The 24,700-nt window shown below is 43.2% G+C and overlaps 1 protein-coding gene across 2 annotated transcripts in view; it reads right to left on the reverse strand.

Moving 5' to 3' along the window:
- DENND1A (DENN domain containing 1A) overlaps positions 1 to 24,700 on the reverse strand; it is a 150,095-nt gene that overhangs the window by 56,082 nt on the left and 69,313 nt on the right. For both annotated transcript variants that reach the window (XM_033077211.2, XM_033077212.2), the window contains exons 9-12: positions 22,469 to 22,579; positions 18,642 to 18,742; positions 14,019 to 14,064; positions 5,547 to 5,648 (exon numbers count right to left, since the gene is read on the reverse strand). In XM_033077211.2, the coding sequence (XP_032933102.1) occupies positions 5,547 to 5,648; positions 14,019 to 14,064; positions 18,642 to 18,742; positions 22,469 to 22,579 (360 nt within the window). The remainder of the gene's footprint in view (positions 1 to 5,546; positions 5,649 to 14,018; positions 14,065 to 18,641; positions 18,743 to 22,468; positions 22,580 to 24,700) is intronic.

Raw genomic sequence — 24,700 nt, forward strand, 5'->3', positions numbered from 1 at the left:
TACCTCACATTTCCCTCACGTTTCCCTCACGATTCCCTCACGTTTCCCTCACATTTCCCTCACGTTTCCCTCACGTTTCCCTCACGATTCCCTCACGATCCCTCACGGTTCCCTCACGGTTCTCTCACGGCTCCCTCACGATTCCCTCACGGCCTCTCACAGTTCCCTCACGTTTCCCTCACGTTTCCCTCACGGTTCCCTCATGATCCCTCGCGTTTCCCTCACGGCTCCCTCACGATTTCCCTCACGATTTCCTCATGATCCCTCACGGTTCCCTCATGGTTCCCTCACATTTCCCTCACGTTTCCCTCACATTTCCCTCACGTTTCCCTCACGTTTCCCTCACGATTCCCTCACGATCCCTCACGATTCCCTCACGGTTCCCTCATGATCCCTCGCGTTTCCCTCACGGCTCCCTCACGATTTCCTCATGATCCCTCACGATTCCCTCACGGTTCTCTCACAGTTCCCTCACGATTCCCTCACGGCCTCTCACAGTTCCCTCACGGTTCCCTCACGATTAATTCCCTCTCGGCTCCCTCAGGGCCCCTCACCACTTTCAGCGCCGCAGACAGAACCAGGACACGCTGAGGTTCTGACACAGATCTCACCCAAGGCAGAGCCAGACAAAGCCCAGACCTGGGGCACTGGTTCTTGAAAGGAATTCCGTGGTGCTTTTAGAGGCCGCGGCCGTGCCCCGCACAAAGCCCGAGTTTAGTGAGATACCTGACACAAAACACAGGCAGGAGCCACAGTTTTAAGGGGGAAAGCAGAACAGCAGGAGATCTCTCCGATCTGCAAGAGAACATGACTGACTCCATAAATATCCATATGATGAATTTAACAGAAAGAGCCAATAACTAATAAATCTTCCTTTTCCAAATGCCATACTGGAAATCTCCATGGGGTAGCTCTGTGTACTTCACACTACACTAGAAACACTGTAGGAGTATTATTGACAGAGTGAGCAGATCCTCTGGTAGTGACCATCACTGTTTGCGGAGAGTATGAATTACACCTCATAAAATATAAGCTGATGGTTCAGATGTCCAAATCAACTTTCAAGACCTTCTTCCCATCCTCCACCTCAATGAAAGCTTGCCGTGGTCCCATCCACATCTCCAAAATCCCACCAGAATGGGTCGAGTTTTCTCAGCCTCGGGGTGCTGCCACCAGCCCCTTGGTCCCCCAGGGCAGCCTGATTTTCCTGAACTGTTCGAGAGTGCCTCAGTCCCATCCCTCCTGTGGCACATCCCTAATTTAACTTCCTCCTGCAGCAGTCCTGGATTTGGGGAGGGCACAGTGACTCCTTGTGCTCCACAGGTGTTAAATACAGAATCCATCCTGAGCACTACTCGCTTTTCTTTCAGACGGTATCTTTGCACTTGTGTTTACTAAAACGGTTGCAAAGACATTTCCTTTTAAATCTTTTGCAGATTCTGCTGTAAAAGGCGTTTCATTATTTAGTGTAACAGAAATAACCAAGAGCGTGTCCAGCACTGTTTATAAATCTGAATGCTTATGCCAATGATCCACGCATTAATGAGCCCACAAACCCATATTAACATAACATGATACCAGATTTAGTCTGAAGCCTGTAAAATAAGCTCACTCCTATTCACTGAGATAATGTTCCTCAAGGAGTTCTGTAATTCTCTAAATATAAAAGCTTCACCAGATTTTCAAACCCAAACACCATACTTCATGTTTGAAGGGTTCTAGACTTGTAAGGTGGAAATATGCTTTTATTTTCTATATTAACTTATATTAACCATTTAAAGGTAGTTCTTTAAAGTGTAATAAAATATCCAGAGCTCTGAGAAACTTTCAAATCCATCTCCAACATTGTTATAAGGGATTTTCTGTAAACATTCCTGCGAAGATACAGAACCTTCCATCTATGTAGAAGGAAAAAGCTCTATACTTTGTTTTAAACAAACCAGGAGTTCAGAGGGCTGGTCACAGCCTTTCTGTGCTTCAGCTCCCCTGGCTGGGACAGAAGCAGAATATTCACTGGTATTTTGCTACTTCCTCAAACACTGTAGGATGTCCATTTTATATGTATGCGGGATTACTGCAATAGCCATGTAAAATTTTTAACCAAAAAATATGTTAACATATTTAAATATACTAACAAGCAGGAAAACATCCACCCCAAAACACCCTCATGTGTACTCTCTGGAAAAAATTAGCATGCAATACAAAGCAGACTATACAAGCAGAATTAGGATTGTTTCCTGCCTAAAGAGACAGTGATATTTTAAAAAAACCTCAAATTGTGACCACTGAAAATAAGGATTATTTCTAGCCAAACACACACATATACATGCAGTCTACCCTGAGACTGTTTTTAAAGAGGATTTTTATACTTCTGGCAGTTGAGGTTTAAAGGTCTGATTTCAACTCTCACCATGTTTCAGAATGCAATCTGTGCAATGCAGCAGAATGAAATGGTTCAGTAAAGGTGCTAGTGGAAATTCTTTTAATTAGGTCCAAGGCTTTTCAGTTGTCAACATGAATAAAGCAAGAAACGTTCTAGTGCAAACACGGCGTAAGAAATAAAAATGGATTCACCTTTAGGAAAGTGGTTTGGCTCCAGAGCTGCAGTTTGGCTCTCCTGGCTGCCCTGGCACAGCTCATTCCCCGTGGGAGCACCAGCAGCTCTGGTGTGCTGCCCGTGGTGCCTGGTGGGGAGAGGCAGCAGGAGCCCAGAGCTGAGCCCGGGACACGCAGAGACCTCCCCAGCACTCAGCCAGGCCTTCCCTGAGCCACAACCAGGAGCTGACAGAGCAAGCTGATACTTTATTATACTTCATTCCTTGTAACGTGGGGCTCTGACTACAGCTATGACTAGAAGATGACACTTATTTGGAAATACATGAAAAATCCATACGGGTTGCATAAAAAAAAAAATTACTGCCCCCTCTTTGCTATTCGTTGCAACACAGACGGTGGTGTAGGAGACTTGTCAGCAGCAGATGCACTTATTGTAATCACAGTCCTTAATAAATCTCTTTTTTTAATATTGATTATTTTAAAAGGAAAGTTACTTCCCAGGGTGCTCTCACGCTGCCAGATTTCCAGCAATACATCAGAGGCAGAAGGTAAAGAAGGGGCAGGTTTTCACATTTCAAATAGTTAATCAGTAACACAGTAGTACAAACCTTGATTTTCAGGGACATGACCTGACCATTTCAGAGGCCTGACAGCCAGCAGGTACTGCTGAGGTAAACTGGGATAAAGGAGCAACTTGAGCTGACTCTGCTGGAACTGCCTCAATTCTGTCCAGCTCGTCTGACACAAATTCTAACTGGAAAGACCTTTCACTGGGTCCTATGTTTGTTTGGATCCTAAGAATTAAAGAAGAAAGAGCAGTTTGCCCTCGATTTCCAAGAACCAGTTTAGGTAACAACATCTCTATCATGAAACTCAAGAACAACTCACTACCTGAGGCTGTAAAGAATCCTAAGACTTCCTTCACTTGATTTAAAAAGCAGTTCAAGGAGAGAGGGAAATCAGCTTTTAGAAATTTTCCACTGGATTAATTACCTGATGGTGAATGCACCACAGAGAAATTTTTTTTGCTCACTGATGAATATAGATAGATTTAATTTAGCAAAGTAAATTTTGTCTATTCAGCAGTGCATGAATTGCTCACTGCTCACATTAAGTAGCAAAACTGGCAGGGTAGTTTGACATAACAGGCATTTATGACCAGGAAACTCTTGAAGACATTTTTAGTTTCTCAGATCATAAATGCATCTACTTAGACTAAGACCAGTGGGGAGACACACTCCCAAAATCTCCTAGGGAAGCAAAAAGGAAAAAAAAGAAAAGAAAAAAAAAGTATAATGGATTGGCTTTAGTGTCTCCCTGCTGAGATGAACAACTTGATCCACTTACAGTTCCAAACACATGATGCATGAAAGAACTGACAGAAATTCAATTCTTGCACAGCAGAGCAGCTGCTCTCTAGTGGTCAAAGCCAACTCTGGAACCGTGTGAAGGGAGAGACCTGGAGGAGGAACTGCATCATCCAGGTAACAGCAACAATGCACCAGAGCTCAATCCCACAGAAACCCCCAGCACAAACATTAATTACACAACGCAACACGACTCAACTTAAAGCTTTGTTGTGAAAAATATTAATCCCAGCTGTATTTATATAGCAGTTGTGAAAAAAAATACCCCATATATGCTACTGGTGAGCCCTGCCAGTTAATTGAATTTGCTGGCAGCACTTCCTCTGCTCTGCTCTCAACATCCTCTGAGATAAAATGGAGCTTTTAAATAGACCTGTGGAAAACTGAATCAAGAAATTTGAACTAATAAAACACAACTCTTTACTGTTATAAAAGTGAAGTAAAAGTAAATAATGAAAGGAAGGAAGTCTCTTAAAATTTATTACATTCCAAAGCTTGAAGTTCTGTGTTTATTGGAGGAGTCTCTTCTGATGTTCTACAGTGTGCCCACAACAACTCCTTTAATGAAGTCTCATAAAATCTAATATAATACTTGATTGTTGACAAATCATATACATGTTTGAGGCCCCGTGCTCAGTGTATCCAGACATTTCTTACATAATTCCATGAATTTTACAAGTCTGTCATTCCTGGGTTGTGGATAATGGCACAAGCAGTGACCAGCTGGCAGATTTGGATGCTGGGAGTGAAATCAAAATGAAAAACTATATAAAGCCAGAAAAAATCATGGAATCAACTTTTACAGACTAAATGCTTGACTAAAGCCAAAATGTTCCCAATCAAGATGGCCCTTTTCTCCTGAGCTCGCTGTTTCTGAAGAACAGATCCCGCTGGAGGCACTGGGCATTCACCCCCACTGCAGCTTCTCCTCACACCAGCTCACACTGAGCTCCCTGCACATCAGTTCTATTTCTCAACTGCACATAAAAACGTTCAGATCTGACTGTCAGCACAATATTTCCTACTAGCAAAGGAAATCCAGATTTTCCCCTGCCACGTTCTCCTCAACTTCACTCTCTGCCTGGAAAACAGCTCCTGGCACTCTGACTCCTCTGCTCTCCCCTCTGAGCCCCTTCAGTGGAGATGACTGCAGCAGCAAGTGGGATGTCTTTGTGTCCCAGGAAATGCCAAGTATTTATACACCATTACTATCAAGTTATTAAAAACATGAAATAATTTACCAATAAAAAGGGTGAATGAGAAAGAAAATGAGTTCTGAATTCTAGCAGTGATTGAAGTGAATGTGAAGGCTTCCATTTAATATCATATCTCAGGATATAAAATGCACAGAATTCCTTAAAGCTCACCTGGAAGCAGTCACAGGAGAAAAACACAATTTCATTTGGAAACAACAGTTAACTAAATGCAGGATTTCTAGCTCGTGTGAGCATTAGCTGATTTTCACTGGGAGGCTTCAATGCACATCTGCAGATGTGGCAGCAAACATTCCTGCTCACCTGAACTGAGGGAAGCAGTTCAGTGCTGCCAAGGAGAGCTCCCAGGGACACCCCTCAGGCACAGTGAGCAGGAACAGAACCCTTGGAGAAGTCACTCCATACATACCACATCGTTGGGGAGGCTCTGCAGGTCATCAAAAGGGGTTTCCAGTGTGTTGGTGTCTACGTTCAGGATCACCACATCTTCCAGGGCCATGCTTCTTACTTTCTATATGTGAGCAAATTCAGGGGAAGGGAAAGGAAAATGTAATTATGGGGGATTCAATTTTATGCACAAAGAACACAAATGATGGCAGAACAATATGGCACTACAGAAACTCAACCATTTTAAAAACAATCAACATTCCTGACTTCCTGTCATCATTTGTTTCATTTATTCATTTTACAATGCTAAAAAATTAACCTTCAGTTGGCAGAGGGAAGTTCTTAACATGCACACTGAAATTTGTCAAACCAGAGGGTCTGTGATTATTCAAGCAAAGATTTATTTCAAGCATCTCTACTAATGTTTGTCTTGGTGTCCTGTTTGCACATTTAACAGCTTCTAATCAAGTCAGGATTTCAAGCAAATCTTTTATATTTGGAAATTCATTTAAGTAACAATAAAGAGTGGATTTTCCAGGAGTTGAGAGTTGCAGTAAGTCAGGGATGGGAACTGGTTTCCAAAGTCCAGGCTGAATTTTGGAAGTCTAATAACAACAAGTTTACAACTGCATTTAAGTAAGATGGATGCTATAAATAATTAAAATGGGGGGGAAAAACAAACTAAGAGAAATTTAATTCCACCATATACTGGTCAGCAAGTCTGAACTTCCTCTTCTGTCCCCATGAACTGGGGGAAAGTTTCTAATCTAGTCTGAAGTTCACATCTCCTGTAACAGTACTTACACACAGAAAACAACAACCTATTTCTCAAAAGAACAATCACAATACCTGAGACTCTGAGTGTCTAAAGGTATCTGTGATCTAAGCAAATTTAAACACTGCCAGACTTGACTTCCCTGCCTAATCAACAGTAAATGAGTCACTGATACCAAACAGAGCAGCATTTAAACACTTAACACTTCTTCCCCTAACAGGAGACTTGAATCTCTTCTGGGTTTTTTTTGACTGACTAATCACACAGGTTTAAACTCTTCAAATAAAGCTTTGAAAATTCAAAATCAGAATATGGTAATCGAGGAAATTTCCAAGTGACACTGTAAAAAATGTTTAAGTACCTAGCTACCTATACACAGGACCAAATGAAAGTTACTGGGCAGGAAAGTGAACAAAAACATACTCAATTTTTAATTAAGGTTTTGTGGGGTGGAGGGAATTGTTTCCTTTAAAAGAAAGGAACTGAAGTCCTAAAACAATGGCAAAGTTGAGCCTTAGGCAGCTAAATAATTACCCTCAGTTTTCAAGGCTCAGTCCTCTGTCTATAAAGCAAACTGCTGTGTACTTAAGGCTGAAAAAACCCCCAACAACCATAAAACCCACTTTGTAGACATTTAAGTTTAGGTCTTCATGAGACATTTCTTTAACTTAAATAGAAGAATATTACATTTAATGCTTTCCATATAAAGAGCACCAGCACTGCCTGCCAAGCCAGGTACTCTGCCTGCAGGAACCAAAGGTCACCCCGTTGGCTGCATCTGATAAACTCTAAAGCAATCCAGGAGCCTCGCTCCTTCTAGGAGTCCGGAAGCACCAGACAAACTGATTTGCTCCTTCCTGTTTCAGAAAATTAAAAATCTCACTTATACTCAGAGGAGTCTAAAAACCTCCAACAAAAAGGTCTTGCAAAGTACTTAACCAAAGCCAGAAGCCTGTCAGGCTCGGTGCTGCAGGACAAGACAGAAGGGAGGAAACCTTTCCCCGCCTGCTGCCGAAGAAGCAGCACGGCCTGCTGAACGTGCCAGGGCTGCTCTGTACCTCTGGTGGCGAATCTGCACCTCCCCCTGTGCACAATGTGCCTTTTCTGGAGCACACAGCAGCCTTGTGCCAAGCAGGGCCCAGCCAGGGGGGATAACCCATCAGGATGCCCTGCTGGTACAGGGACTGTAAATGCTGCTCATCTCCCCACTCCTGAAATCGTCTCCAAAAGGAAGCTGATGTTAAACTCTGCTGGGCTGCACCTTTACACCACCAGGAGCCCAACACCACTGTAAAGATCTGCAATATTTGTACAGTGGATTTCCCTTGAGACCAACCCTCAGATTTAATAAAACACTGGAGACTGACTTGATTAATAGCATCTGTCTTGCAATGCATTCAAAAACATATAATTTTTTGATGGTCCAACTGTGGCTCATTCTACAGAAATGTAGACTGACCAGTTCATCTTAATCCTTAGTTGGTTTTATCATCTCTCCTGTCACTATCACCTTTGATAAAGCTAGTAACAGGCAGTTATAAGGGTTTTTGTTAAATAATCACACACTTCTTTCACTAAACCTGACACCTAATCAGCCCAACCAACATGGAAATCACAGTATTTACTCTCTTGTTGGAATCTGAGTAAAAATTCCCAGCATTCAGCTGCAATTCTCACATTAAACCCCACTGGATTCTGTGAATCACAAAAACATGTATATCATTTTTCACAAGTACAGTTTGTGTGTTCTCATAATTTTCTGGAAATGGGAGTGGACAGCCACAAGCCACACACAGCCCCAGTCCATATTTCACAACTTCCTGAAGAGCTAAACAAAATTTTACAAGTGATACCTGTGCAACAGACTGGACTGCATTCAGTAGGTTCAGATTTTGTGAAAAGAAATGTGGATAAGCAAGGACCAAGAGGAAACATGAACAGATTCCTTATCTCATTTTCCCACAGGTCAGGGACGTACCAAGTCAAAAGGAGAGATTCAGTGAAAACGTGCATCACATCTCACTGCTTCAAACCCTTCTTTACCATCCTTGCCCAATTACTTGTAGCCATAATTAATCACCTAAAATCCATCTAAATCAAACTAACATCTACACCTGCCTTTTATTTTAAATGTCTCTTTTTAAAAGAGTGGAGAGGTATGGAAAGCTGGTTTAACAAGCACACTGAACCCATTGTTTATGGCCTCTATAAACATGGCTTAGTAAGAATTACTGACTTAATCAGAGAGAACTTATCTCCTGGTGAAAAGAGCACTTTAAATTTCAGAAATGGCACCTTTACTGTGAAAATCTCTTAACTTTTCAAACAAACTCCGGGGGGCCTTAAACACCAGGTCCGTAAATAAGAGCAGTCCGGGTGCCTGCCCCGCTCACAGGCAGCCAAACACTTGAGTCATTTAAATGTTTTATGTGGAAGTTCACAAAAACACAGAACCCATATTCTAATAGAAGAATTAAGGGGTGCTCCTCCATTGCACTCTAGAAGCAATATTCATCCATAGCAGTAACAGCAGTTTACACCAAATGCTGTTTTATCAGCACTGGTTACACTTGGCAGGTTCTGCATTTTCTGCCATAAAGGAATCCCAAGTTAGACTTCTTTCAGGTGAACAATTCTATTGAATAGTTTAATTCAAACAAAACAAAAAAAGTCCAGAACCATCAAACACCAGCACCCCTGCCTTTCCTCCCACAAACCAGCTTTGCGTAACTTCACGGCTAAATTGCTGCCAAAACATAAACCAAGTCGATCATGAGGTTTTATAACCAGATACAAACGTGATCAGCATCTTAAAAAATGTTGTAACAGTGAAAGGGTAACATACCTTCCACTGATTCTTTTGGAAAGGCAGAACTCCTAACAAAATCCACCATTCTAGCTAGCCTGTGCGCTAGGTTTGAAATTGTTAAGAAACTATGATTCACAACAAGTCTAAAATCCATTTGCTTAATGACTTGTCTCCACTGAATTAATAGTTTCCATTTATTTTCTTAAGGAAAACACCACAACGCTGCAGACAACAATGTGTCAATCTGGCTGCCAGAAGCAGGAAAGGCAGCGGATATAAAATTTTATTATTTCATGCCCCAAGAGCAGCCAGAAGGACTTAATGAAATGAGGGCCAGATTTACAATCTGAAATGGCTATTCAGCAGACAGCTCTGCCGAGGCGGGATGTGCCCCCTGACCCCGGGCCCTTTGATCGGGGCACAGCAGGTGGGCTGTCCCCCCTCCCGGGTCCCACCTTCCGCCCGGGCACCCCGAGCTCTACAGGTGATTCCCCAGCTCCTTATCACAAGCAGCTGTTGCCAGCTGAGTGACAAACAGCACCCGTGCTGCTGTGGCACAGCAGAAACACCTCCTGCCTGATCCCTTCTGCAGGGCTTGGCTTGGGAAAAGTCACCCTCAAACAGCCCCCAGAATCCTGGTGAAACGTGCCTCCTATTTCCATTTTCCCAATAACTGGATAAAAAGGAATTCCATAAGTAATCTGCCATATTTTTAATGCATTTTCATCAATACTCCTGAAACCACGTACAGCCATTCTGGGAATATTTGTGAGTGGCTAAACTGCTTTTAGGGGTTTAAGACCTGGATTTAAGTTAATCCATAACCCTTCATTAAGATCCAATGGAAAAGCTGCACTTCCTCAGTTACAGGTAGAAAAAGCATTGATTTACTAAGCATAAATGGGTGGGAAAAGCTAATTACTGCTTCTCACCCCAATCCAAAATATAATTAACAATTAACAGTAGCAGTGGCAGATGCCAGTGGTCAATGGATTCTCAGGGTGTGCTCAGGGAAGGGGAGTCCCAAAGCAGGGCCAGGCTCTGAACCCTGCTCAGGGCTCCTTAGCTTAGACTCAGTGCACACCAACTGGGCTGTGGTCACACAGGATCCCGAGCAGATTGTCACCCCAAACAGGAGCAGGGGAATGTGCCAAAATTCCTCCCCAGGTGGGTGTGGGGGTTCTGAGGGACCCAGCTCCACAGGACACATTACTGACACAGGTGAGATCAGCCACTGTGTCCTACCACGTGTCACACAACAGGAACTTCACTGAGCATTTCTTTTCTCAGACGAACATTTCTACTGATACCAGATTGAAGGAAAACAAAAATCTGGCTTTTGTGATATACACTAGTGTTCTCCTTCTTTAGGAAAAAGGTTAGAAGAGCATTCTGAAATGCAATGTGCAGTTTCACAAATTCATCCTAGATAATCTTGCAAGAATTACAGCTCTGAAGTCCCAGAAAAAGTCCTTGAATATAAATTAAAAATTATCAGAAATACTTTTGCAGTCACTAATTGTAACTGCAGTGCTGGGTGTGTGCCCCAAGCAGAGCAGGAAAGGGGGGATGCTCTCCTGAGCGATCCCGGCACGCTGGAGTCGCCTGCCAGAGCTCCACATCCCAGAGCCCAGCACAAGCATCCCCAGCAGTCAATCAAAACCACATGTGCCCAAATTCCAGCAGGGAGCTCCTAGGTCAAGGGCATTCCCCCTCCATCAGCACCATCACACTGATAACCTTCCTGCACAAGCAGTTGCAGAAACAATCGTGTTCTCTGACAAAACGTAAAAGGCTGTGGCTAAGTTTGACACAGCTTCTGACACAAAGGACAATTTTATATAACCTGAAGACTAAAACAGCCCACAGTGCACAGGCAGAAAATGAGCTAGTGAAAGGGGTGTGTTCTTTTGATAGAGTTTCATTTTCCTATCTCATTATTTATCACTACTAAGTACTTATCTTCATCTAATATGAATTCAATTAGTTCCATAAGCATGTTCCATTATTCATGTGATAGCTCCAGCCTTGCTTATCCAACAGCTTATAAACTTTTAGCCTTCTTTGAAGTCACTTTATGGATTGCTAAATGGAAATCTTATAAAGAATGACTAACTAGGTGATGATAGAAAAGCTGAAAAATAAGAGCACAAAACACAGCTCTGTATTTTCTACCAAGGTTTTCCCCCATAAATCAGTTGGAGCCCTCTGACCTATAACAGGAGATTATCTTATCTCACTGGAGAACATTTCAGTCACAGCAAATTAGATTTAACAGTCAATGGATAGGCTTGATATTTTAATCATAAGAAAAATTTGTCATTTTCCATTAAAATAACTGTTCCTTCTACAGAGCCCCCGTGGAACATGGGAAACGGCAAACTAACTGGAAGGTACCACAGAGTTCAGGAAAGATCTGTGGAGCTGAGAGAGGCTGGATTTTGTTTACAATCACCAACACCTCTGCTTCTTCCAGAGGCCCCATTCCAACACTGGGATAACAAAACCCACAGAATCGAGGCTAGAGGGAGAAAAGAATTGTTTCCTTATATCCCAAATGCCACCTTGCCTTCACACCACAGCACTGTGCTGGCACAAGGAGGACAAGTGGCAGCAGGAGCTGCAGGGGCAGAGCCTGAGCCCAGACCTCCTGCAGCACTCCTGGGGCTCCACACAGGGCAGGGGCCCACTGCCCCAGCTCATCCTGACACTCAGATATGTGCATTAACAGAACAGCTTAAAGTCCTATTTGTGAAATCTCTGCATTTGGAGAAAAAGGAATACTGAATAATGGCAGGAGTTTGTAGTTTTAGTTTATAAAATTATTTTGATATGGAAAAGATAATATATTTTTAAACAAACACAACTGCCAGATCATGAGAAAAAGAATTGCTGTTGCAACTATGATGTTATTCTAAAAAAACCCCACACAACTTTACACATGAAGGAAGGGAGAAATAGAGAGAGCATTCAGCACCACAAACAAGAGGTAACCTAGGCAGTGTCCTGCTCATGTGACAAAGGTCTCCTTTCCCTTGCCCAGGGCACAGAAATTCTGCAGCACTTGCCATCAGACAGATCCAGCAGCCACTGTGGAATTTTATGTTATTTTTCAATGGAAAAAGCAGAGTTAGCTCCAAGATGCAGTTCTATCTGTATTCAATTTATCCATAAGAGCAGAGAAACAGTTTGGTTTATTTATTTAATTTATTTGATAAGGCACTTTGAATAACTGTACTTTGCCAAAGCGTGTCTGTGTTCCAGAATCTCTGGCTATTCAAAAGCCAGACTGGATTTAGTACTAAACAGATTTTTTCACAAGTTACTAAAATGGATGAAAATTGGCTTCTCCAAGAACAACTCCTTTTTTTGAGTTTTTACAGATGGAGTTTGGAAGGCCCACAGAGCCCTGCAGTCTGAAACACAGAGACAAAGGAAGGCAATGGATTTATGGAGCAAGGCAGGAGTGAGACATCACACAAAGCAACTCCAAGGTGCAATTATTAATTTTCTTTTTGTGTCCATTCCCAGGCCAACCACACAGCTCACTGTGAACACACATATCTGTGAAAGCTGCCAAGGGTGTGTATGGAGATATTCTGCCATCATCTTTTACAGATATCCCAATAATCACACCAATGATTGCCTGGGATGGATATGGGGCAGAGTTTCTTGATCAGTATGAAAAACACATTTCTTCCTGGAAACTCCCTGCCCTGCCTGTGCAGTACCCAGGGGTGATTATGGGTAGCCCCTTGAACAGAGGCTTATGATGTGCAAACAAATGTACATGGTGACTTTTAAACTAACTGGTTATTCACAAACACATTGTACTGCAATTCTCTATTTGGCTTAGCAGTATAAAGGGCATAAAAATTATCTCTACCCAGGATGGTAAAGAGAAGAAAAAAGACATCCTGTACATTTAATCTATCTTTTCATGAAAAAATTACATCTAAAATTACTTCCCATTAATGCTGGAAAAAGGGGGGATTTTACACTGCACATACAAACACACAGGGCACCATTATTACACACATTTGCCCTAGTTAAAGAACATTTATCAGTATTTCCAGAAATGACACATTTTTATGGGCAATACAAGAACAATTCCTCGATGTGAGGGAAACCCCAGTTCTCTGCACTGCTCTGTACCCTGAACAGACACACTCCATCTCCAGCCCCAGATCTGAACCTGGGCCACAGGTCCATCAGAGGCAGGGTACCAGCAGTGCCAGCTGCAGCCCTGCCCCAGGGGCTCCCAGGGCAGGAGCCCTTCCCAGCCCAGCCCTCCCTGGCCAGGGCACTCAGCAAGGATCAGCATTTCACTGGCACCTGAATCTTCTGTTGGCCCCCAGATACTTTTGAGGAAAGTCATCCACTGTTTCACCAGTACTGGAAGCAAAAGCAAATGTGCTATTTCCACTTTTAGAGTTTTTAAAAAAAAGTCACATGAATTACTGGGAATTGTTTATAGGAGAAGCTTTCTGTGAGGGCTGGTGCTCTGCCAGCTTTGTGTTAACATTAACTGCAAGTTCCTTCTTTTCAGATCTTTTCAACATTAAAAAAATTACAATCTGTCTGCAAAAGCCTAAAAGAGGACTGTAACTGTCAACATTGTGGTTTAATATCGACTCTGCCTTTGTGCCTGAGTCCAAGCAAGGCACTGAACTGATTAAACGAGGCCCCGGGGCGGGGAGGGGACACGACGTGAGCTTGTCACCGCCGGGAATTGTGCCCAGGGAGAGCAGGGAGCAGAGCAGCTCCTGAGGAGTCAGTGTTATCATGAACAGCTCACTCAACCCCCCAGCACTCCCAAATCAACAGCATTAGTTCATTTTTAAGCATATGAATGAATGTGTAATTGCTTGCAGAATCTGCCTCTAATAATTTCAGAAATGGAGACTTACCTCCATCAGACTTAAGTGTATTCCAATGAGGTAGGGCATGGGGGCACTGCAGGGAGGAAAAGAAACACAGCTTTACATCCTTGTAACACTCAATAACACACATGACTTGTAAAATTAGCTACAGGAAAACACTGGCATACTGGATTAGATCCTGCTTTAAAAATAATAGATACATATATACAAACAAATCACATGTGAACAAAGTATTAGTCCATATTTGAAAGACAGTTTTCAGTATGAAATAGCCTCCCACTCCTGTAAGACTTCACTTTTTCTTGGTATCAGAATTTCTAAGTGGCTGAGTTTAGGCAGTTACCCAAGGACAGCTATTAAACCTTTCCCTAGCACTGGGGTCTTTTGTTAGAAAACCAAACAAAATGTGTTACTGCAATTTTAAAAACATACTCAGACTTTTCCAAGAGTATTCTTTCAAAAACTGTCGAAGTGGTTGTTGTTGTGGTTAATTTAATGTAAACACATCACCCTTGAACGAGTCCAAACACATTTTTAAGTAATTTACTTTTAAGTACAAATCTTGACATATTTCCATTTGTAAAAGAAAACTTAAAAAATACTTTTGAAGATCCTGATAAACTCCAGGGTTCCTGGGACATCTGCTGATACTAATATTGCCCCAGGACACAAAACTTAAACAGCCCAGAGGCTCTTAGGCCAGGTTTTAGGCTGGCCAGGGGTGTGACACCTTTGTTGGCCCAGCAGAGCAGTGCGGAAGGGGACAGGGATTTTCTGCAGCCCTTCCCCATGTGAGCACACCTGAGCAGGCCCTGCTGTCAGCCCCGAGGGGAGCTGGGCTGCTGGAGCTCTCCCGTGCCCAGGATCTCCGGAGCTGGCTGCTCACAGCCTCCCCCGAGCCATCAGAGCCATCAGCGAGGCTGCCAGAGCTGCTAATTGCAAATATGGCACATCCTGCCTGCGAAACGCAGCGCACACAGACAGACACAACTTCTAAAATAGAGCCTCAGCTCGCTTTGGATACAGAAGCTCAAAGAGCTCATTTTCAATTTCAGATGAAAAAAATGAGAGAAATGTCACTGTACTGCCTTGGATTAAAATATCTCCCATATTGCTGCTCTAAGCTGGTGCCTACTGCTCAGTAAGAGCAGTACAGTGCTGAAAAAGCTCCTGAGACACCAGGCCAGCAAAAATCCCTGCTTCTCCTTTTCCTGAGAAACACCTTAAAATATATTTACTGATAAGCATATTAATATTTATGTTGTTTATTAATACACCCCCTCAAACTGCCACTCTGTAGGATGCTCTGCTGAAGTGAAAACAGCCCCTGCAGTAGATATTCCATTTGAATCAATTTTTTCCTTTCTGAGACATTAAACACACAGAACTTCCACAAGCCCTTCCCAGCTCACTGGCAGAACACTCCAGTGTCCTGTCCCACATCACTGCCATGAGTGCACCCCAGAGCCCCTCAGGAGAGAGCCCAGAGGGGCTGCTGCAGCACAGAACTATCCCAAATGTTCTGCATCCTGGGGATCCCAGGGGTGGCACCTGGAGCAGTCCCCCAGTCCCTGCAGGAGGGCTGGCTGTCCCCAGGACACACCAGGGCTCGGCTTTGTCACAGACACGGCTGGTTTGTGACAAATGCCATCTCTTCAGCTCCACAGCCAGAGCCCAGGAGCAGGAGAGCAGCAGGAATTTTGTACTGAGGGAATGAAGCTCAGCTCTGGCCCTGGCTGCCCCAGCCCCTCTGGTGCCACCAGCACCAATGTGGTTCCAATTAAGGACTTCCAGCACCGGCCCAGCTTCAATCCCACCCTCCAGAGCCGGGCCCACGGCAGGAAGTCTTAGCCTGCAAATGTCTCATCTAGTGCAACCTTGGCTAATGTAATGAAAGGAAGCAGGAAGAGTGCAGTATTCCTGAAAACCAGCTATTTATTAACATCTCCAACTGCAGGAAAAAATATATAGCTTAAGATACACGGATCAGCTTTGGATGTGCATCTTTTCAATTCTGAAGTGACAAACATTACATATAATGGCAATACAGCACATAAAATAATTACAGGGACTGCATAAATAACCTCAATAAAATGTAATTCTGGTAAAGAGCATAAATATTTCCTATAAAATCTACCAGAGAGATTCTATACTTCCATCATCACTCATCAATATGACTGAATAGGAAACACACCTAGAAGCAAATGCCCAAAGTTCATGTCAGGCTTCATAAATTGCTTTTATCACCATTTCTCTTGACCATGAGTTAATCATAGGCCATTATTTAAGTGGACCTTTAGCATCCTGTGCAGGGGAATGTGGTGTGTCCCCCCTCCCCACCAGGGCACACTCACACAGCCCTTCCTCACTGCCATTCAGCTCCTGAGACCTGGAGCACTCCAGCAGTTTTTAATGTTTTATCAGGGTAGATTTGTACTTGCAAGACTTCCAAGTGAAGTTCAGCAAGACACATCCCTTGTATAAAGGGCAGAAACACTCAGCACAACCTTTAATCCTTCTGGGAGCCCTGGCAGATTAAAGACTGCCCTTCAGAGCAGGCCTTCCCCACTGCTCGACACTTCATCAGTCCTGGGGCTTCTTACAGCCACAACTACTAATTACTCAAAGTTGTTTGCTGGCAGCCAATAGCCATTAAGTGCAAAATTAAGAAGTATCAGTTTCTACCACATGTATTTACTGCTCAAACAAAGTGCCTGCGTGAGCCTTTTGGAACAAAGAGAGGGGTCATTACTCCTCTTGTGCCATGCTGGCTCCCAAGGCAATCAGCCTTATTTATAATCAAATGAGTTATATAGGTAAATATCAAATCATTAAAGTAGCAATGCATAAGCATGAATATGGATTTTGGGGATATAATGGCTATATATTGCCTATTTATTACAGTTGCATTTTTACAATTTCTTTAATTCGTTTCCTTAGGCAAACTAGAGACCTCTTAATTATGCTCCCAAGAGGTGGGCAACTACTAATTGGAAGAGAAGCAGGTGAAATAGAGGGACATTTCTTCTTAAGTGAAAAAAGCCCAGCCTTAAAAAATACTGCAATTCACCAGGAAAGTAATGTAAAAGCCCAAGGATCTCCAAAAGGTTCCTATTTATGGCTACACAGGGATTTCACCATTTTGCTTCAGTGTTGCAGGAAAATGGATGAGAGCACATTCACCACATCCATGTCCTGCTCTCCAAACACTGACTTAAGGGGTGCCTGTCCCACCACTGGCACTTCCTCTGCAGGGCAATCTCCTGATTTCAGATTCCTCATTGAAATGCAACAGAATTCCACCCAAAATTTATTGGGGTAATTGATGCAAATTAGAAACCTGACTGCATAAACTGGAGGGATGCAGAGAAGGCCCAGCCCTGACACCAGAGAGCAGCTCCAAAAGGGTTTAGTGAGTGCCCAGGGGTGCCAGGCTCCATGGCAGGGCCCACCCAGAGCTCCTGGGCAGGAATCTTTGTTTCCCAGCAGCAGGAGGACTCCAGCTCCACCTCCACCTATCCATTCTTCTGAGAGTTTCAAAAGAGCAGGAGAAGATTCTGAACATCACAGCACAGTCACTAAATGAGCACAGCCAACTGAATGAACAAGATATTCTGTATTCACAAGAACTGAAGAATTCTCATTGCTTCAAGTTGTGTTCCTATTTCAGCTCTCTAAAATCCTTATGTCATATTTGCAAAAGAAATAGCCAGGCAATAATTAAAATGAAATGGAACTCTTGTATTTTAAATAATCTCAGGTCATTTCCCTTTAGAGGCAGACCAGGAAGCAGAACTACTGCCTTAAAGCACGGAGCAGGGAGCTGATTGCTCAGTCCTCCCAGGCAAAAATGGCATCTCCAAGTTCACACAGTTACAAAATAGATGGTGGACTCTATTTTGGGAAATATTTTATGGCACATAAATTGTTGCTAAATTGACTCACTCAAACAATGACAGAGTGTGTAGCTACCTTTCCAATTAAAGTTCCTGGCTGGGTAAGGAAATCAGTTGTTGCATTTGTGAGCTGCCTAGCAGTTGTACATTTTGAAATCATTCTTTGCACACAGCCTGGCTCCCTCCTGCCATGGCCAGGGCTGGCACAAAAGAATCCCCTCAGAGATGCTCAGTGACTCTGCCTTTCTCTCCTGCCCAGGGTTTGCTCTTTCACCCTGGGGCAGGCCCCTGTCCCTGCCTTTGTCAGGAGTCCATGAATAAGTGATCTCTGAAGGCAAAGGCTGTGCTGAGCCCTGGAGCAGCAGGTACCTGAGGGGAGCTGGGCAGCCTCTCCAAGTGTTAATTACACGTGAGAAGCCCATTATCCAGGGAAAGGCACCTGCTGGCACTGCAAATGACTGGGAGCTGCCCTTCCTGTGCAGGGAGCCAAGGAAGGCTCATTTCCACAGGAGATAATCTTTAGATTCCTGCTCCCCCTCACAGGCACACACAACATTTAAGTCAGCTGCACAGGAGCAAACTTCCTTTAAAGCTGCACAATTTGGCTTCCAGGCCTTTGCTCACTGCTGGTTTTATCCAGCTGGATCCCCAGGAGCAGCTGCACCAGGAAAGGGCTTCAGACTCAGCCCAGGACATGTGCCCAGTGCTGTGGGACAGCCACTCACACAGATCATGCACACAGAATTGGCCTTACCAGCAGTAGTCCAGGAGATGTGGGGGCAGGACAGGGATGTAAACGTGCTGCCAGAACATCGGGTAGAGCATGGCTGCAGACCCATGGATACAGGCAGTTAACTGAAAAACACAAACCACAGCATAAATGACACAAAGCCCAAGCTTCAGATGATAAACTTGGAGGCAAGAGAGTAAAGAATCAATTCTGCTTTCCTATCAATGCTTTATTAGAAAATACACAGCACTGCTGGCAAAAGCAAAGGTCCTGGGGGAGCAGCAGTGGTGCCATCCGCTGCCTTTGTGAACAGCTGGGAACGTGATTCACTCAACAAACCCAGCCTGCAAAGAACACCCAGCACTGTACAAAGCAACAGAAACATGGGAACAAAAACAGGGAATGAAGAAATAGTAATGGCCAATCTTCCAAACCTGGAAATTACCATCCATTAAATATCATAAAACTGATTTGAAATTTTAACAGCAATTGAAAAAATAATGGAATGCATTTCTTAAAAACACAGTACACTAAACTCAGTGATTAACTTGATGATTTAAAAGGGAATTTTATCTAATTGCCCTTCACCTAATCATGTGATCCACTGATTGCTCAGTTATATTGTTAAAAACTCGTGCAGAAGAGTTTTGGTGCAACAGTGACTGAAATAGCAAAGGCAAGTGCCAGTGAAGCCGTGGGGAGAATCCTCACAGAGGAAATTACTGCTCTCAATTCTATTTCAAATAATAATTATTAACTTGGAAAAGAAGATAAGCAGGATATTTGTCACATTCACCAAGGATATTAATATAGAGTAGGTGGTAATGCTCAATAAGCCAATCTCAGCAAAAGCTATAGGTGAAATACTGTAAGAAAAGGATATGAGCACTTGGGGCAATAAAATTCACAAATAAATCCAAGCACTCCCACAGACACATCCAAGGCAGACTCAGAGGTGGCAGGGAGGAGTCACAGCCACACCCAGGCTCCCAGTTCAGTGTCCTTTCATCTCCAGGGACACCCAGCACAAGCACTGCACTGAGCTTCACTTGGGAGAGAAGTTCTGAACACAACTCTCAACAAATGCTCCCAGCTCTCAGAAGGCAGGAGGAAACTGAACATTTAATGCTTCTGGGCAGGGGGAAGGAGGGACAGCACTGCTGACAAATCCTGAGGAGACAAACCCTAAGGGACTGAGGGCCCTGTGTGGCCTGAAGGTGTCTGAGATCAAACTAAGCAAAGACAAATCACAACATTAATTCTAGCACAGGCGGGGTATCAAACTGTTCCTATGCTGTTCTAATTCCTCACCCTCAGAGCCCTGAGGCCCATCAGACCCCAGCCAGGGAACCAGAGGTTGTGTCAGAGCTCCCTGTGCTGTGGCATTCTTTGCTTTGTGCTAAAACTCCAAAAAGCACAGAAAAATCAAGCAAAGAAATCCACTTCAGTACGATGGAGCCAGACAGAAATCCTGAAATCCCCAAGTTTAGGTCATTTCAGAGCTTCATAAGACACCTCACAGTGAGAGCCAGCATGCTGCTGCCCTGCTCCAGCCAGGAAACACCCTGGGGTGGCTGGGCAGCAAGTCCTGAAGGAAAAGAGAATTCTGGATGCAAGGAGAGCTCTGGTTTCACTTCTGCAGCAGCATGCTCCCACCAGCAGGTGAGCTTCTGCCAGGCACAGGGGATTTATCATTTTGGTTCATATCTGGCTCTTGTTGAGGAGTTAGATCACAGAACATGTAATGAAATTTAACAGGAATAACTGTTTCAACATTTTGAGAAATTATCTGCATTTCTGTTTGTAGAGAAGAAGAACAAAATCAAAGCAAACAGCTATAATTTCTCCATAGGTTCAGTACACATGGTTTATAAATAGCTAACAAACACAGCTTTGTTCAGTTACCTCTAAATCTTATTCAGCCTAAGGATATAAGGATATTTAAAATCAAAATTTGAATTTGAGGTCATGTATTGTAGCACAGAATACATTCCACTATGAAAGACTTTCTACCCAGGGTGGTTTTGTTTTCTCTCCCTCACCTGGTATTAAATTCAAGCCCTAAGTCTGAAGTGTGTCTCCCCAGGCTAACAGGAATGAACTGCAACCAGGTCCCTTCCACTTTTGTGTTGAAAAGCTAAAAGCTGCAAACAAAGGCAGCAGCCCCTGAGCAGCCCCCCAGGCTGGCTGCACTCAGGGAATGGGGTTTGGTTCCTTTCCAGGGACAAGGTCTTGGCACTGCCAAGCACAGGCTGAGAGCAGAGAATGTTCCTGGGCTGGAACGGCGAGCGGCAACCGCTGGCTCGGGCCCAGCTCCTCAAACCTGCCTTGCACTGTCACTCCAATCTGCCAGCAGTTTGTAGAGAAACTTGTAAGCTAGGAACACACAGTATGAATACCCCTCCCTCCCAGGAACCAGACATGCTTTTATCTTGGACAGAGGCAAAAGGAAGAGAAATAGCAGAAAGAGAGGAAAAAAACCCAGCCCCACTTGTGAACTGGCTCATTAAGGAAGGCACAGTGACAGGTAAGTAATTCCTCTTCCCAGGCTCTGTCACAAAGGGAGAGATTAAACCAACCAACCACACAACCTCTGAAATGCTTTGGGCAGCCCTTCTCTTTTTCCCTCCTCTCTGATCATTTACTGTGCTTTTCATTCTCTAGGTTGCTGAAATAAACACCTCTCCTTCATTTTATTCCATTACCAGACTGGGATGGAATTTTCCTTATTTTAGTAGTGAGGACATAGAACATGTGGTAGATAGAGAAGTTAAGATTTTACAAGTTTTCTATGGTATTAAACCTAATAGTACTTAAATGCTTTCAGTTAAATGTGGGATTGATTGTAAACATTATTAATAATTGTTATTAGATGCCAGAGGCTATTGTAATTCTCCTTTCACTTACCTTCCAAAATGATATTGTAATTGTTATTCTGGGACTAAGTCTGGGGTCTCACTCCTCTCATTTCTCTGCCCTGTGCTGACAGAGCATCCTTACAAGGGTTTGTGGACATCCCTCCAGCCTTGCAGAGCACTCCCAGGGCCATGAGCACTTTGAATCTCAAGCACCAAGCAGGTCTGGTGGAACAGCCAGACCCAGTTACAGCCCCAGGAAATGAAATGGCAGCTGTACTTCAGCCAGGACTGCTCCAGTGCTCAGCCCACAGCACTAGAAACCAAAATTAGTTAAACCATCTTCAGCACTCACAAAGGAAAGCAATCAATAGCCATTTACAGAGCAAACACGATGACCACTGAGCATTTGCTTTCATAAAGAAAAATCACAATCTTATTGACTGCTAAACCTTGAAATGCATAACACAAAACTTTGAACTGAATCGAGCCCTGTGCTTGTTTTGATCTCCAGCCATTTTTAGAAGAGAGTAGAATATTCAGCAGCTTTCATCTCTCAGACACTTGATGGAGCCTAAGGAGCATTAAGAGTAAACCTTATCAAACACAAGTGCAAAACTGTGAATTGTCAATGTACTTTACCCCACTCCTCTGGCCCATCCAGAAGAGGTCACTGGAACATCCATTTGACAGTGCCATTTATCTTTTTTTTTTTCCTGTCAAGTAAATTCTGAACTAAGGACTTCACTGTGGCACAAGGCTTTGAACATTTGTGAACCAAACAGCCACAAAACTCCCTGAATCCAAAAAATTCTTTTGAACATTGGGGGCCAACAGAAGTTGCACAAAATCCTCACATAAGGCACAGAACTGAGCTAGGGTTGCATAACTGAGGTTGAAAGATGGACCTGGAGGTCAGTTAATTTCCTACATATTATTGCAATTTTAAAAAATTAATTACTGCAAATAGAAGGAACTGTTGTGCATTTTACTTACAGTGCTCAGCTTACTACAGCAAATGAGGATGCGGCGCTCGTACAGCATACTGGCATAGAGATGCAGCATGTTGTTGACATCAACTGCTACAAAATACTCTGTCAGATTTCTCTGGGGAGAAAGAAAAATCATTTTTGACTCATGATATTACAAAACCAAGTATCCTAATAAAAAAACAACCAAAAAACCAAACAAAAAACCCCAAACCAAAGTGATTTCATCCTTCTATTGTGCTACATCCAGTACGTGGCTTAACAAAAGCAAGCAGGATTTCATCTTATGGCAGAGGCCTTTCTAACTGCAGTGTCCCTCCACAAAGTTTTGGGGAGCTGGATCTTGGAGTAATAAAAGTGATGATGTTTCACACACAGCTTTTTGAATGCAAGACACTTCTCTGAGAAAAACAATGTTCTGTCACTTTTACAGAGACTTCAAAGCTGCCTGATAAAGTACCAAAAACACACATGCCAAAACTAAAAGCAGCTCTCAGAGAGCTCAGTTGTGAGCTCAGCCTGTGCTAAACCAGTTCTGACTATTGGGAACACACCTGGGCATTTCACACACACAAACCCAGCTGTCTGAACTGAACCCCTCACTTTGGACATCCCTGGGTGGGACACAGAAGCACTTCCCTGGAGAGGCTGGGGCAGGAGGAAGGGAATTCTCTCTCTGAGCACTTCACTTCTTAAAACATAGAAATTAAAGAAAAAGGGAGAGGTGGAGGAAAAGGTAATACCTAAAAATGCTGAATTAGGGAATTTGTTTCCAAATAGCTTCTTACAGACATGAAAGGGTTGCTATAGGATAAAGACAGCCTTATACAAAAAGCACATGTGAGAGCAAAATTAGATTAGTCATGAATTCAAGTGCAATCTTAATCATCCTTAAATAAAAAAGTGCAGAAAAGCAAAAAGCAAATATGATTTAGAAACTTAAAGAAGCTCAACAAAGCCTATTAGCACTTTTGACAGATCCAAGATACTTGGCCTGAGAAGTCTGCCAAGATGCTTCATACTGTGCAAAAATATGTTCCCCAGCTTGCCATCCAAACACAAAGAACTGAAGGAAAATTAAGCATTGTATTTGGGAGACTCTGGTACCAGTATGTAGAGGGATAAGAACTGAGCTCATTATGGTTGGCTTCAAGCATGTAAAATAAAACAATCATTCAGGTCTTTGTTACAGCAGAGCTGCAGCCACAGACAGGTACAGTCAAAGGAGAAAAAAAAAAGCCAACACATTTTGCCAAAAACCTATTAAACTATCATGTACTTTTTCTGTATTTCTCATCCCATCTGTGCTGATTAACATGATATTTTTGTCTAAACATAAGCTGTCTTCTCTACAGCTCTTCTTCCCCCTCTCACCCACCCTTCCACCACGCCAAAACACAGCGCGTGACGACACAATTCCTGCTAATAGTGGGAATTAAAAGAATTTTTAAGGAGCCCTGAACTCCCTTTGATGCCACCCAACTCAGGGGCACAGCAAAAGCAGCACACAATCCCTGCAGCCAGCCTGAGGATGCTGCCCTGCTCCACACAGATCTGCTTGGGAGGCAACAGCCCCCACTGCAAGAGAAAAATAGATGTGGGGACTTGATCTGCAATTGTTCTTTCATCGAGTTTATTGTGATGACATGACACACAAATGTACCTTCAGATGGAAAGATTTCTAAGGTTTCAGTCTTGTCTGCTCTCTGAGATTTGCCAAGGACACCTGGGAACCATGTGGGCTGCATGGAAATGTATTGGTACTGAGGAGATTCACGTGTTCCCTCGAAGTTGTATTTATAAGAAAGCTGTCAGCTCTGAAGCTGAAATTGGGACTTACACATGTATTTTGAAAGACATGTCTCGTAAGTGACAAAACCATGAATGAGTTAAATAAATACAAATGAAAGCGTTCCAGTTTGCAGGGTAATTGTTATATATTTTGCTTCCTAGGATTTAAATCTTTCTTGAGGCAGTAAAAAGGGGGATTTTCAGAACAGGTAACCCCACTCCTCTCAAAATTCACCGTGAGTGCTACAAAACTCCCTCACACTCCTTTGAAAGTTCATTCCCAGATCAATCGTTTGCTCTCCAATATCAATAAACACACACTGAGAATAAAAATCACCCACTTCTATTCCACCTTCATCTGAAGAGGGGGATGGACTGAGTGACACAAACATACACAGGACATCATCCCCAGGAAAACGCCCTCATTTCAGCCTGTTCACTTACCTGC

This window comes from Catharus ustulatus, chromosome 21 (genome assembly GCF_009819885.2).
Source record: "Catharus ustulatus isolate bCatUst1 chromosome 21, bCatUst1.pri.v2, whole genome shotgun sequence".
Lineage (NCBI taxonomy): Eukaryota > Metazoa > Chordata > Aves > Passeriformes > Turdidae > Catharus > Catharus ustulatus.